This window comes from Plectropomus leopardus, chromosome 8 (assembly GCF_026936395.1).
Source record: "Plectropomus leopardus strain MGB_pleo_1.0 chromosome 8, ASM2693639v1, whole genome shotgun sequence".
NCBI classification, from domain to species: Eukaryota; Metazoa; Chordata; class Actinopteri; order Perciformes; family Serranidae; genus Plectropomus; species Plectropomus leopardus.
In genome coordinates, this window is record NC_142183.1 from 7,063,713 (window position 1) to 7,077,755 (window position 14,043).

Genomic DNA, 14,043 nt, shown 5'->3' on the forward strand with positions numbered 1-14,043 from the left:
CCTGCTGTAATTTGGGCTTTTTTAAACAGGGGTCTACAGGAAGTGACTTGCCTCTTGTGCCAGCCTCAAGTGGCCTTTCAAAGAACTGAAGGGTTTTGGCACTTTAGCACTGGCTTCATTTTTCAGCTCTGGTGGTTGATAGACAGATAGATGCCACTAAATCCTACACACTAGACCTTTAATCAAACAACTGTTGCAGCTCTATAACCAAGGGATTGAATATAAAAAGATATCAGAGCAAAAAAAAGGTTAAAACAGACACATTGACAATTCTTCTGAAGAGAAAGATCAGAGCTGACAAAGAATACTTGATTGTAGGAAATATTCTTTTGATGCTAAGCTTTCCCTTTTGTTCACTCAGCAGCAACAAAGAGCTCAAGGAGCAAACGATAATCATATATTATCATGTGAGATGTGAGACGCTCAGTCTCTACAAATAGTTTTCCAAGTATTTAATTAATTAATGTAAGTCCATGCAGATTGAAAACATCACATAAGAAGTTAAACAATACAAGGAGCAATAATTTGACCAGTTCTGGAAACAAATTAAAGCATATGAGTGCATCTTTGGCTCTCTTGCTTTTTTCAGTTCTTAAAATTCAGTATTAAATGTGTGATTTCTTATTCGACTTTGATTATCTTACCACTGTTGGACATCTGGAATAAGTTGTTCTTCTCAAATTTCTTGAACACACTTCCTTTGATCTCCACAAACTGTGTTTGAGACAACAGGAGAAGAAAGAAAGAAAGAAATGCAGCATTTATGATCCAGAAATTACAAAACAAACAATCATATTGCAGCTGTGACATTAACGTTTCATCACCGATGTGCCAAGTTATATTTTTCTGGGATGCATCTGCATACAAATTATTTAAGGAAAATGTAAAATGTGTGTATGTATTTGTTTTGAGTGCAGCTGCTTAAACAATCACACCAAGGACATTTTTTTCCTACTATACGTTGGGTTGCATACAAATTCTTATCTACATGTATTTGTGTGTGTGTGTGTGTGTGTGTGTGTGTGTGTGTGTGTGTACTGACGTTGTTGGACATCATGATGGTGAGCAGGGACTTGTTGTGTGAGTTGAAGGCGACGTTGAGCGTGGAGGCCTGAACCATGATGAGGATGGCATGAAGGACTGATCAACATCCACTCAGGAAAACAACTGATTTAAAAAGCATTTCAGCACCAACTAAAACTCCATTAAAACTTCATTAAAGGAACAAATCTTAATAGTTAGACATACCATACAGCAGTCATGGTTTTCTTTTGACATATATTATAATCATCTATATACTTTAGAAAGATCAATCAAACATCACCTACTGTAAGCTCAAGGAAGCAATATATACAAAAACAAAGTACTGATTTTTGCTGGTTCAGATTCTCTTCTAAGGAGAGCTTAATACAATTTTGCCTTATTGTTCTTCTCTGTCAGTCTTGTTGGAAAAAAATCCAAACAAATTTAATTCTGCTGTCTGTCGGCCAAGAGATGCTGCACTTAAAGGCTTCATTTATCTTTTACAGTGGTCACAGCTCACAAATCTCTGAGAAATAGTTCAGAGCATTTCATGAGACTGTGACTGAATGTCATCTGTCACAAACACAGAGCAAAGAGACGCCGAACATCAATCACAACATTCATACTTCTGCTGTGAAGCTGAACAAGAAGGATACAGACGTAAAAGACAGCCATCAAGAAATGAGGAATGACTCCTATACTGTCTCTTTTCCGTTCTTTGGGTTCTGTCGCCGTCCAGTAGAGAGCATCCAGGATGTCTTGGCCGAAGGAGGAGAAGAGGCGGTCAGCCACCTTACAGAGGAATAACAGATAACATCATAATGTATTAATAATGGCAGACGTTTGGTTCATTTCTTCTATCTTTTAACTACATGATCATGTTTTTACCATTCAGTCCCTCCTGGACTTCTCAATGTTACAAATTCATCACAACTTTACCACACATTTGACTATTTAAAACAGATAAAATCTTATTTCAATGTTAAGCTTTGCGCAGTGTACTGATTCGCTCAGCCCCCCTCTCTTCCTGTTTGTCATGAAACTGCTGCTCTGACAGCACAGCTCTGTGCCTGGGACAAAGTCATAAACACATAATGACAGGGCTACCTGTTAGCATCACCCGGCTAATGTTACCAAACGGTTATTAAGTTCAACAATACAGTCAAGCCGTTTTGGTGTTAATGTTAACAGCTTGGTGTGGGACGTTAACCACTGCTGCAGGGTTCTGCCCAAGTGGCAAAATAAAAGGAGGAGAGGTGCTTATGGGGACAGTCCTTCAGCACTGTGTCAAACAGCAAACAGTTGGTACTGCCCCCCACAACAGACTCTAATTTTGTGAGATACACTGAATGCTCAGAATCTGTGATACCAAATATTTCTGCAATTTGTACTTGACCCTGCAACATCATTGCAAAAAAAAACATGCATTGGTAATTTTTTTAAGAATAACTGCCGTGTATTCAGGCATTTCAGGCTGCAACAATCTCAAAATGAGCTCTGAAAATCCCAGCGCAACTGAATATATTTTTGGTAGTTGGGTTTTGTTTTGATCTCTTTTGGGATAAGAGCACACCATTTCATTTATATTTTTATACAATTATCTAGTGAAAAGTCAAGCTAAATCACTGTTCATAACAACAAATATCACAATTATATCAAATTAAAGTGGATTCAAACTACATCAATAAATCAATCAGTCAACCAACCAACCAAAACACATCCTTTATTCCAGGGACAGGGTCGATATAAAAAACACAAAACATGACATGAACATCAAATGTGCAGTCTGACATGTGTAGCATCTTTACCTTCTTGCCACATTAAGAATTTTCTGGAAATTTCAAGGTATTTCTTAGATTTTGAAAAGCCTTCTCCACTTTGAAGGTAAAACACTGATACTGTACTATTGGGTGAAAAAATGGAGCTGGGCACTTCACTTAAAATTTTCTGACTTTGATTACACAAACTTTTTTTTCTTTTTTTTCACCATTGCATCAGTGGCCAGATTTATAAATCTACTATGTGAACACTTAAATCCAGTATATGATATGCAAGAAACTGCACATACACACAACAGAAAAAACTGAATGCACTTGAAGGTTTGAATCCACCCATGTTAAAAAAAACGCATGCATTTACTGCATTTTACCACCAAATTTCAGATGAGAGCGTGTAAAACATGTGGTACCTCCAACATGTTGTAGATGATGTAGAGTTTGATGACAGACTGTCCTCTGATCAGGTGATACATCATGGAGTAGTCGACATAATGCATCATGGAGAAGCACAGCACCAGGATCAGACCCTTCAGCATGTCGCATACCTGCGCTGGCTGCAGCAGCCGAGACCCACTGACCACACACAAAACACACAGAGACATCAAGTTAAAGGGTCTATATTGAATTAAAAAACACACTTTATACATTTCAGAGCATTTTTGCGCACTTGATTACAAACATGCAAGCTGATAGTGCAGTACATCCATAAGTGGTGTATACGCTGCTGCTCATCATATTTCCTAAATGACAATAAAATGTGTTTTTATGCAGATGTAACACACCAGCATGCTGACAAACACACATTTTACCAACTTAAAGTATGACCATGATGCAACATTTCTGATTACTGATAGTTATGAAAACTCCGAAGAGGACACAGTAGGTCACCACAAACAGGGGAAAATAATTATCTTCTGTTTGAAATGAGATATCCCACAGAAAGAAAAGACTACAAGTAGTGATACCAAAAAAAAAAACCCAATATGGCATATTAAATTTAATATCTCCTTTGTGCAAAAACTGATCTCATTCATAACATTTATCTCCTTTAATATGTGTCTGTTTTTGTTCAGTGCCTCTGCTCTTGTGAAGATTAAAATCTTTGTTGTTCTTATCTAACAAACAGACTACAGCTCACCAACAGATATTCACATGTGTTAGAATGTATAATATTTCAATTTTGTACCCAAAATGTGTGCAGCATTTTGGACAGAAATGTTTGAAATGCAAAATTAACAGGAGAAAACACACAGGCTAAGCTGTCACACACTGCCAGAACAGCAGAGCATGTCGTCTAATGTGTGTCTAAAACATGTGCAGCTTTGATAATTAATTGCAATGGTTAGCAGTGGAAGCTTGAGAGCATGTTAAGAGGAGGGTTGACAAATCCATAGGACCGTTATTTAGTATTTACTATGACGGGGATAACCGTGAAGAGCCAGAGAGAGCTTAACTCTGCGACACCCTGCATATTTTACATGTCAGCTGTGTGACTGGACTGTGTGTCCACTGCAGCAAGACGAATATATTCATCCACTCACCACACAGGCGTCTTACGGACCAAAAATCATGACTTCAACATTTACAACCATTATGATTTTCATACAGGAAAGGTCCCTTCTACCTGCAGATATGACATATAACCAGCAGATTTATAGTGTTTATTTTAACACATCACCACAAAGACTACAGTATCTTTTTACTAAATAACAGCCATCTCTCTCTCTTGGAGGATAAATCTTGTATTTTTCAACCTGGACCATACTTTCCCATGTTTTTGTATCCAAGTGACTGATGGGAACAACAATTTTTCGAATTGGTCCAGATTTGAGCGACAGAAATGCAGCTGGCAGCTACAAAACAGGCTGCAATGTAACCACTTGGGGCATATGTGTACTGTCAGTTTCTGTCCACTAAAAGTGCTTTTATATTTTTTAAGTGTCTGAAAACATTATGGAAAGGATTTCTACTGAGAAAGACCTTTTTGTTAAAGAGCAAGGTCCTTTTTGTTTAAGCAGACACAGCCCCGAAATCATCAACGCCACATCTGCCAGACCTCCTTTAAAAAAAAAAAAAAACAACAGTAATTTTAGCATGAAAAGAGGCAGCATAATTTCACTTTTACCTGTGTAAATTAAGGGTTTATTTAAGCCAGAGCTGTTGATTGTTGGAACAGTGGAAAGATGAACCAAGATGGCTTGTGTGAGTTGATTTTGTTTCTGTCCTCTTTGAATTTATTGTGTTTTATGATGATAAAGTTAGTGTTTATTTAAATGGTGTCTGGAGAGCAAGGTGATAGCAATTTCAGGGCTGTTTATGGTTAAAGGAATCCTTTAATAAAATTTTAATTTGTGAAGAAAGTTTTTGGTCTCTGTGGAAAACAGTGATCGTATTGAGTTATTGATTGTTTGGTAGCCACATTTAACATCAGCAAAACCATATAAAAACATGTGTATACAAACTAAGATTTTTCTCTTGAAAATGTATGTGTTTCAGAAGCACTGAGCATACAACTGGATAAATGAGACTCGGTTTATACTGGATGAGTTACAAAGGGACATTTTGATATAGTTTTGCTGTTGTTAAATGTAGTTCCCGATCAGCCAAGAAATCAATCAATATGTTTGCCGTTTTGTGTGATGGCAATTCAATTTAACATGGCATGAATAACTGATTTACAAATGGTTATTTGTAAAGTATTACTTTAAACAAAAATAATCTTACTCTTTAACAAAAAAGAAATCTATCTCTGTAGAGTTTCCTCTATTATGTCAGACATTTGGAGTAACAATCTGAGCTAGGGGTGCACAATTTTGTATTTTTTGCTGATATCCCACATGCCGATTTATAACAACTCATTTGGCCTATAACCTAAATATCAATATATATACACTTTTTCCCCAATTAATTTTAGTGATCATCGTTCTCTTCTGTATTGAATTAACATGATATCATGCTTACTCTTACTATGATGGCCCACCAGCAGGTGGAGTCAGAAAATACAATATTTCTCAATGTATGTGATGTTTATTCATTGTGCAAAATAAGGGAACAAATCAACTAATGTTTTGCACATATTCACTTTGTCAAAAATAAAAAAAAAATGTCAGTTTATGATAACAGCAAAAATCAACATGTTGGCCAATTCTGATTTTTCATTTTATAGCAAATATACGCTGACACCGAGGACGTGCCAATGTTATTGTGCATCCCTAATCTGAACCTGTCAGTTGCAAAACCAAGAACTTATTGTGGACGTACATTCATGGTGCATATTGCCCCTAGTGGTTACATTGCAACATGTTTTGTGGCTGCAGTGGTCTCGCTAAATACTGTACGAAATACAAAAACTGCTGTTCTCTTTAGTCACTTAAACACAAAAACATGAAGAATATGGTCCAGGTTGAAAAATACATGTTACGATACTATACAAGTTGAACCCTCTCCTACAGGTAACAATTTCCCACCAAATCACTATAAACCACACAGACTAATAGTGGACTAACTCACTCGAGCACAAGACATGGCAGGACAACAGTGAGCTACTCTAACAGCCATTGTTACCTTCATTATCTCACCGGCTGCTGATTAGACTTGCATCACAACAACAGGGCTACTCCTCACCCCGTTACACTTCTTTAAAACATAAGAGGAAAAGAAATCATGTTTGAGGTGGATCAGAGGGGTGCTGGAGGGTGAGGAGATGTGAACTATTTTAGGAGCTGACTAAGCTGGAGGAGAGGAGAACATGGCCTGAGTTTGGCAAGATTTGCAAATGAGCTTAATCAAGTGTCTTCTGAATTGTGGGCAGCTGAGCACAAAGCTGTGAAGAGAACGGGATGAGATGAACATCTGGGCCGTTTTGTCCAAAGCATAATAGACGATGATTGAATTCGTAACTGACTAGTCAGAGTTCGAAAACAGTGAATTTATTAAAGATTTCCAGGATTTACACTGATGAGGTGAGCTCACACAAAACCCATTAAGCCATATTGTTTTCTCAAATATCTTTACACATGACAAAGGACAGCACTGAGATGTACTCTGTAGCTGTACTCTGTAGCTGTACTGACCAGTATCAGGGAAGTGTCTCTACAATATTGAAGCGTTCTCATGGTTTGTTTTTCTGAAGCTACGGCTCCATCCAGTGGTCACATCTTGAGCCATGCATGTAAAAAAGGCATAGCTCAAAATTTAAGAGAAACAGCTCCTACCGATTAACATTTAGGTTTTTTTTCCAGCTGATGTAAATTTTTTGTTTATTGCTCAATGTACAAGAATTTACAATAAATAAATAAATGTTTAGTGCTGTGGGGCAATGTTTATTATAGCAGAAGATTAAGGAGTGAGGTCTGAAATGAATGGGTTGCAGAATAGAATAATAAATATCATTATACCAGCAATATTAACACAAAAGTGAGATTAAGTCTTAAAAAAGTTTCCAAAAATTTATGAGGGCACCAATAGTAGAGCTGCAGCTCCTGATTATTTTGATAATCAGTGAATCTACTTTTATCAATTAACTGAAATGTTTTTAGATTGTAAATCACTAAACAGTCTTAGACTAGTGGTCAAACAAAATAAGACATGGAAAGACAGCTCTTTTAGTCTTTAAAAGTCTAAAACCTAAAGATATTTCATGCAGGATTATATGGAACATAAAATTTGAGATGGATGGATTTGAGGACACTTGGCGGTTAAGCCGAATCCTCCTTTGGTACTTTTTGTTTTCAATAAACAAACTGTATCTCAATGCTTTTTGGAGCCTTATTTTCATTCAAATTACAAAAAAAATTATCAGTGTAAATCCATTAATTTTGATTGCAAATTAGAAAGCGGTCGGCAGGCCTCCCAGAACCGCACTGCAGGCCTTGATTGACTCAAACAACAATCATCAACATTATTTTATTTTCTGTCAGTTTGCTGCTGAATAACAGATTAACAGCATTACACTTCCCTTTAGAACCTGTGTAGCTTCATGTGTTTGTGGTGCTGATGCATCTTGTCCTCGACATGTGCAACACGCTGGCTCTCTGGAGGCAAAGCTGCTGCAGCCAGCTGGTAGCGTAGCCCGCACAAAGCAGCCTTCAGTATTTCTATTCTACAAGCATTATCTCCATAACACACATTATGTATGTTTGAGTGCAGTCAGCTATGTACTGCATTCTAAGCAGCAACCACGATGTGCCATTCATACTGTATCAGCCTGACAGGCATTAAGACTCTGCACCAGGTTTCTGGTACAAAACCTTGTTAGAGAAGCAAACCTGCAACCTGCAGAGCAGCTGGGGGGATCTGTGCCGGAAGGTGAATCAGCAGAGTTTTTCCTTCCTTAACAACAACTTAACTTAAACAAGAGAAATGAGCCCCAAACTGTTCCAGAGGAGCTGTACAGTAAGCAGCCCTCCAGTTAAGGTTTGTGAAGCCGTATCACTGACAAGCAACTGTGAGAATGAGCATGCACTCTCAGCAAACCTTCCTCGAAAATAAAAAAACAAAAAAACAAAACCCAGACATATGGGGAACCAATTCGGCTGCTCTGACTCGGGGAATGGAAACGTGACGAGAGGAGCCAAGCTACAGACACAATGGAGATGAAGAGAAACTGGTGAATGGATGTGGAGGCCAGCTCAGGACAGTGATAACATTTACTGAGCCTCGATGGGCTTTAGGGAGCGTACCTGCTTCTTCTGCAGTAGGGGCATGTGCGCGCCCTGCAGGGGGGGAGGAAGGCGGGGGAAGAATCAGACAGAGGGTGAGGTGAGCAGGAGGACAGGAAGTGCCCATTGAGGGGGGTTCAGATACATATGAAGCTGTATGATTACTGCACTGCTTTTTAGTAGTGAAAGAAGTATTCAGATCTTATACTTTTATAAGCAGCAGTACCATGCAAATATATTTTACTACAAGTAGAAGTCCTGCAATTACAATCTTCATAGCAAAAGTACAAAAGTATTAGCATTAATACAAACTTAAAGTACCAAATGTATAAATACTCATTATGCAGAATGGCCCATTTCAGAATTATATATTTTACTTGATTTCAATCACTGATGCACTTATGTGCTCATCACATTAATGTTGCAGCTGGTAAAAGTGAAGCTGATTTTCATTACTTCACATACTGCTGGGTACTTGAACCTATAATACACAAAGCAACTAGAAACTTAAGTTGTTCATTAAATGTAGTAAAAAAGTGTAAAAGAAATGCAGTATTTGACTCCAGCATTGCAGTATTTGATTTTATTTTGTAGTTTGTCTTTTTATGATAACTTTTAACTTTTCTTTTTATTCTATCCTGATCTTGCTTAAAATTATTAATATTATTAATGTCTGTGTTTACTATATTATTTTGTTACTGTATTTTTCAGTCTCTAATCTCCTGTTTACATCAACATTAACTCTTGTCTGGTCTTTTTTCCAGCATTATTGACTAACTTCAATTGTTTTATCAGCTCTGGGGTTTATTGCCTCTGCTTTGCTTTGTTTGTCAGAGCGCTTTGTAATCTGTGTTTTTAAAGGTGCTATATAAATAAAGGTACTGGCTGACTGAAAATGACATGAGGAAGTATAAAATAGCACTTCAAAATTGTACTTAAGTATAATACTTGGATAAAAGTAGATACGTTCCACCACAGCTTTTTTCTTCTCTGTTTTACATACTTTTAGTCGACAATATAGTTAAAGTAAAACAACTGTAAAATTCTTTTGTATAAACCAACCTTTGCAAGTTAACTTCTGGACTTTCCAGACCTGTTGAATAAAATCTATCAACCTTAAAGTTATTAATATGTAGAAAAAGACAGCAACATAATGCTGGTAAGAGGTAGACCAATAATAAGATAAACCTTGACAGCTGATGTACAAGAAGTGATGGAAACCTTTACAGGAACATCTTAAAGTCTTATTTTTGGTTCATGCTAAAGATAAAAACAGCTGCTATGTCCAAAACTATAGTATATGTTGATTGTTTTCAAGGAAACCCGCAAACAAAAGTCATGAACTGATGACATATTACTGTAATAAACAGCAGTATTATGCCTTTTTCACATTTTAGCATTTTTCAACAATGCACAGAATGTGGACATTTGCTTTTAAATGTAGCAACCAGTTGTTAAACAATGCAAACATTTCTTAAAAAACCTTTTGGTGCAAGATTTTGCTCCTACAGAGTGGCTGTAGAAAACACAACAAAAGACAGTAAATGTTGCATTACTTCAAGACAAACTGTGCTCATATACCAACAAGAATAATGTGCCTACTTAGATGTAACATATAAAGTCCTCCTGCATGATGTATACATGTGTATGTATGAACGATTCAGCTCCATGTACATGTGTAGTAGGGCTGCACACTTAATGATGAATCATAACGTCAAACGCCTCTTTGGTCAGAACTGAAAAGAAAAAAAAAAGAAAAGAAAAAAAACCCAAAACGCATTAAATTTCAAAGATTTAGACATTTATTTTTTTTAAAAAAGCTTGGGGAAAATGTCCAGACATGTATTTATAATTGTCATTATTTTATTTTTAAAGTTATTTTGTGAGAAAGCAGTTTTAGGTCATTTCCTTATTTTATTGTATTGCATCGTATTTTATTTATTTTTTCTTTAGGGCAGTAACAAACTCACAAGTTGAGGATATAGAGGCTATCTTTATAAAAACATAAGCATCTTCACCTTCTACTTCTTTGCTAACGCTCAGTGACAGCCGTGCAATATCAAGATATATCATATATCAAGCAATGAGGACAATTAGTACTCAACTACAATACTCATATCTCTCGCCTTGTTACAGGTCAGAGTTGAGCCACATTGAACCCTGTGCAACGCAAACAAGGTGAGACTCATCACTTAGATTTGGAAATTTAATGCATTTCTAGATCTAATAAATGAAATAATAAATAAATAAATAAATAAATCAACTTCAGTGAGACGCTAAAGGTGAAAACAGTTTTTCATGCTCTACTCAGTTTTGACATTTGGGGCTACTTTGCTTCCATGTCTACTTTCAGATGAGTGGAAAGACAATGTCCAAAATACATATTTAGATGTTTTTCTTTTATTCAGATTTATGTTCTGTAAATGCTCTCAAAAAGTTTAGATTCAACTGAAGATTGTAGCATTTACATATTTAAAAACAGAATTTTAAAAAACTAATAACACACACACACACACACACACAGATTTTTTTTTTTTTACCGTACTCACAGGGCTGTAATAACATTCAGAATCAGAATCAGAATCAGAAATACTTTATTGATCCCTGAGGGGAAATTGCCTTTAGTTTCAGTTCCAGCCACAGGTCAAGCTGCAATTTAGATCATTTTGTTGAATGTGATTGCATTAATGTTGTATTTGTTTCAAGTGAAAGTTCTGATTTAAGTTCACTCAGGAAGTTGAAAGCTTTTTCTCAAAATACTGAAACAAAATATCATTATTTTGTTCATTTTAAAATAAATAAATAAATAAAATATCATAATAATCAGTTGCCAGAAGATATCGGTTAAACTGTAACTGTGCAGCCAAAACATCAAAATGTCACTGTAGTCCAGATTTATACCTCAGGCTTACATGCTGTTGTGTGATTATATCTTACATTGTATGCAGGTTTTAATTTTAGTGTTTCTTTTAATACACATGTTTCTGGCTCTTACCTGAAGCCACAGCACGGCAGGGTGAGGAGGCGGAGCACGGCCAGCAGCACCCTGAGTGGGAGCAGGGTGAAGACGTACAGGAAGGCGTCCACACACAGGAAGAAGCCAAAGGTCATGAGCTGGAAAAGACACAAAGACACACCTCCGAGTCAAACAACAACGACGACGACTGTCAGTGTGAACCACATGCAGCAAGTAAAACCTCCAAGTTAAACAACGACCATCAGCATTGTACACCCTTTACACACATTTACTCATCATCTTTACAGTTTTTCTATATCCCTTTGGCTCATTTCTCTAATGGGAATTAATATTCTCAAAATAACATGCAAACCTCTGAACCACTGGACACTTTCTCATTCCTTCCAGCAAATTGCAAACAGCACATCTTACAGCAAATACGTACAATTGTCAACAGTTTGAACAATTACCAACTGAATACATCTTGCTGATTATGTTGTTTCTCAGTTCAACATCTGTACCCTCCAAAACATGTGGTCATAATTTCATTGTTTGAGTCATCACATGCACAACAGTCCAATAAATTGTCAAAATCTGTCAGGCATACATACCATGGATAACATCACAGTTACATGGATCTCTTGGAACAACTGTCAAATTATTAAATCGTCTGTTAGGTGAAACTTGACTTAGTAAGCTGGAGTTTCACACTTTCCTGATCTCCAGTCACACATTATGTAAAGTTAGCTTCTAAGTCAAAACCATGATCTTTTCCCTTAAACTTCAGGGTGATCTGACGTGAACACAAACATCTCCCAACGTCCTCGAAACATGATCTTCAACAAAAGTACAAAACTCAGCTCAATAATAACCATCAACGATCATAGACAAAACAGCTGTCTTCTGCAAGTCACGTGTCCCGCAAGTATGCAACATGCTAACGTTGTTAGCATAAGGCTATGGCATTTACGTTGCATAAATGCCATTTCACTTCATTTCCTGCATAGTGACAATGTTTCATGAACCAATTTGTGTTTTGTTTTGTTTTTTTTTACAAGAGTGTTTGGCTGCAGGGGGTTAATGCTGTCACTATCCGAGCTGTTCCCCGCATGCGCAAACAGTCTGCCATCTTGGACACCTTCCTACGGCAGCCTCACCTGGACAAACAGGTGCGTCAGTACCTGATCCGTGCCTCCAAACCGCGAATATATAAGTGGAGAGAAATGATGCTTGAAAACTGATGTCCATGCTAAGACAGCTTGTCTCAGGAAAAAAAATGAAGAGTCACAACAATTATTTAATAATAAGAATTGATTCTAATTGTATTTATATATATATATATAATTATTAAATTATTATTTTTTTTATTGCATTAATTACATATATTGACAGTACATCAGCAACTGCTCAGCCGATTTTGACATTTAATGGGCGCTTTTGGAGGTTATTGAGGATGCTGAATCCATTTCTGATATTTTAAAAAATATATGTTTTAACCAGAAGTTTGCATATTCTAACAGACAAACAAAAGAAATCCTGAGTATGGCTTCTGTTTACATGTGACATTTGCTCTGTCTGTTACCCCGAGTTTCCCCGAAAAGACAAACTGATGATTTACTCCTGAGTAGACAGTGTTATGCCGCAGCTACATACCTTCACAGTCCCCCACATACAAATAGCCATGGCTTTGTCATTTTTAAAATAAGTGAACTTAATCCAGCTGATGTCGTCTTACTCCTATTCCTAACTGAAGGCACTGAGGGAGGTTTTGTTGAAGCTGGTGGGACGGTTTGTCTCTCATTGGTGGATTTTCTGTGACCTGTCAGGTGCCCAGGAAGTTGGTTCGTCTATCTAACACAGTGAAGTCACAGAGGTTTTATGTTTACTCACATTCCTCACTCGCCCCTGAAGGAAAAACTGGGCCAGTAGGAGCTACGCTAGTCTAAGCTCACTTTTTTGGATGTGTTTCTGCAGAGAGAGGGTCCACTGAACTCCAGAAACAACAAACAAAGACGAAGAAGAGGACAGCCTTTATGGCCTAACTGTGATTTTAGAGCATAATTGTAAATTATTAAGTCGGGTCAGTCTTCTTCACAGGTTACATATTAACCCTTCTTTTTCAGATGCATTAGTCTTTAGCAGGTATCATTGACAAGTATGTGACAGATTCATAGAGAGAGGCAGCACCATAGAGACAGATTAGAGGAGAACACATAAGAATGATGTTTAGGTCGTGAATGCAGATTAAATACAAAAGCCAGATGTTAGTGGGTGTTAATGGGGTCTTTATGCAGAAAGGGGCTTCGGTGTATCGTTCCCATTACACCCGTAGCGAGCTCACTTCCATATAAATAAACCAACCTGGGACAAGTCACTGAGATGAGATTTGGCAGTAACGACCAAATGAGGAGTGGACTTGCAAAAAGCACGGAGAGGCGTTTTCTGTGCACTTTTTCACTTGCCTTGCTGCCAGAGGGGAACTGAGGATTGCTGGATTTTAATGCTGCTTTGTGTCCCCAGAGTCAAAATTAAACATGGAGAAGCAGCACTCAGTTTTGAATTACCACATATCTCCCAGAAAACTGCAGGTCTCCTGCACCTCTCAGTTGTTTTAATCACATCTTTT

The 14,043-nt window shown here is 37.2% G+C and overlaps 1 protein-coding gene across 3 annotated transcripts in view; it reads right to left on the reverse strand.

The window, feature by feature from the left end:
- tapt1a (transmembrane anterior posterior transformation 1a) overlaps nucleotides 1-14,043 on the reverse strand; it is a 64,760-nt gene that overhangs the window by 46,038 nt on the left and 4,679 nt on the right. For 2 of the 3 annotated variants that reach the window (XM_088080805.1, XM_088080807.1), the window contains exons 3-8: nucleotides 11,457-11,575; nucleotides 8,483-8,515; nucleotides 3,212-3,374; nucleotides 1,680-1,815; nucleotides 1,043-1,140; nucleotides 645-714 (exon numbers count right to left, since the gene is read on the reverse strand). In XM_088080805.1, the coding sequence (XP_087936931.1) occupies nucleotides 645-714; nucleotides 1,043-1,140; nucleotides 1,680-1,815; nucleotides 3,212-3,374; nucleotides 8,483-8,515; nucleotides 11,457-11,575 (619 nt within the window). The remainder of the gene's footprint in view (nucleotides 1-644; nucleotides 715-1,042; nucleotides 1,141-1,679; nucleotides 1,816-3,211; nucleotides 3,375-8,482; nucleotides 8,516-11,456; nucleotides 11,576-14,043) is intronic. The other variant, XM_088080806.1, reaches the window with a different exon arrangement.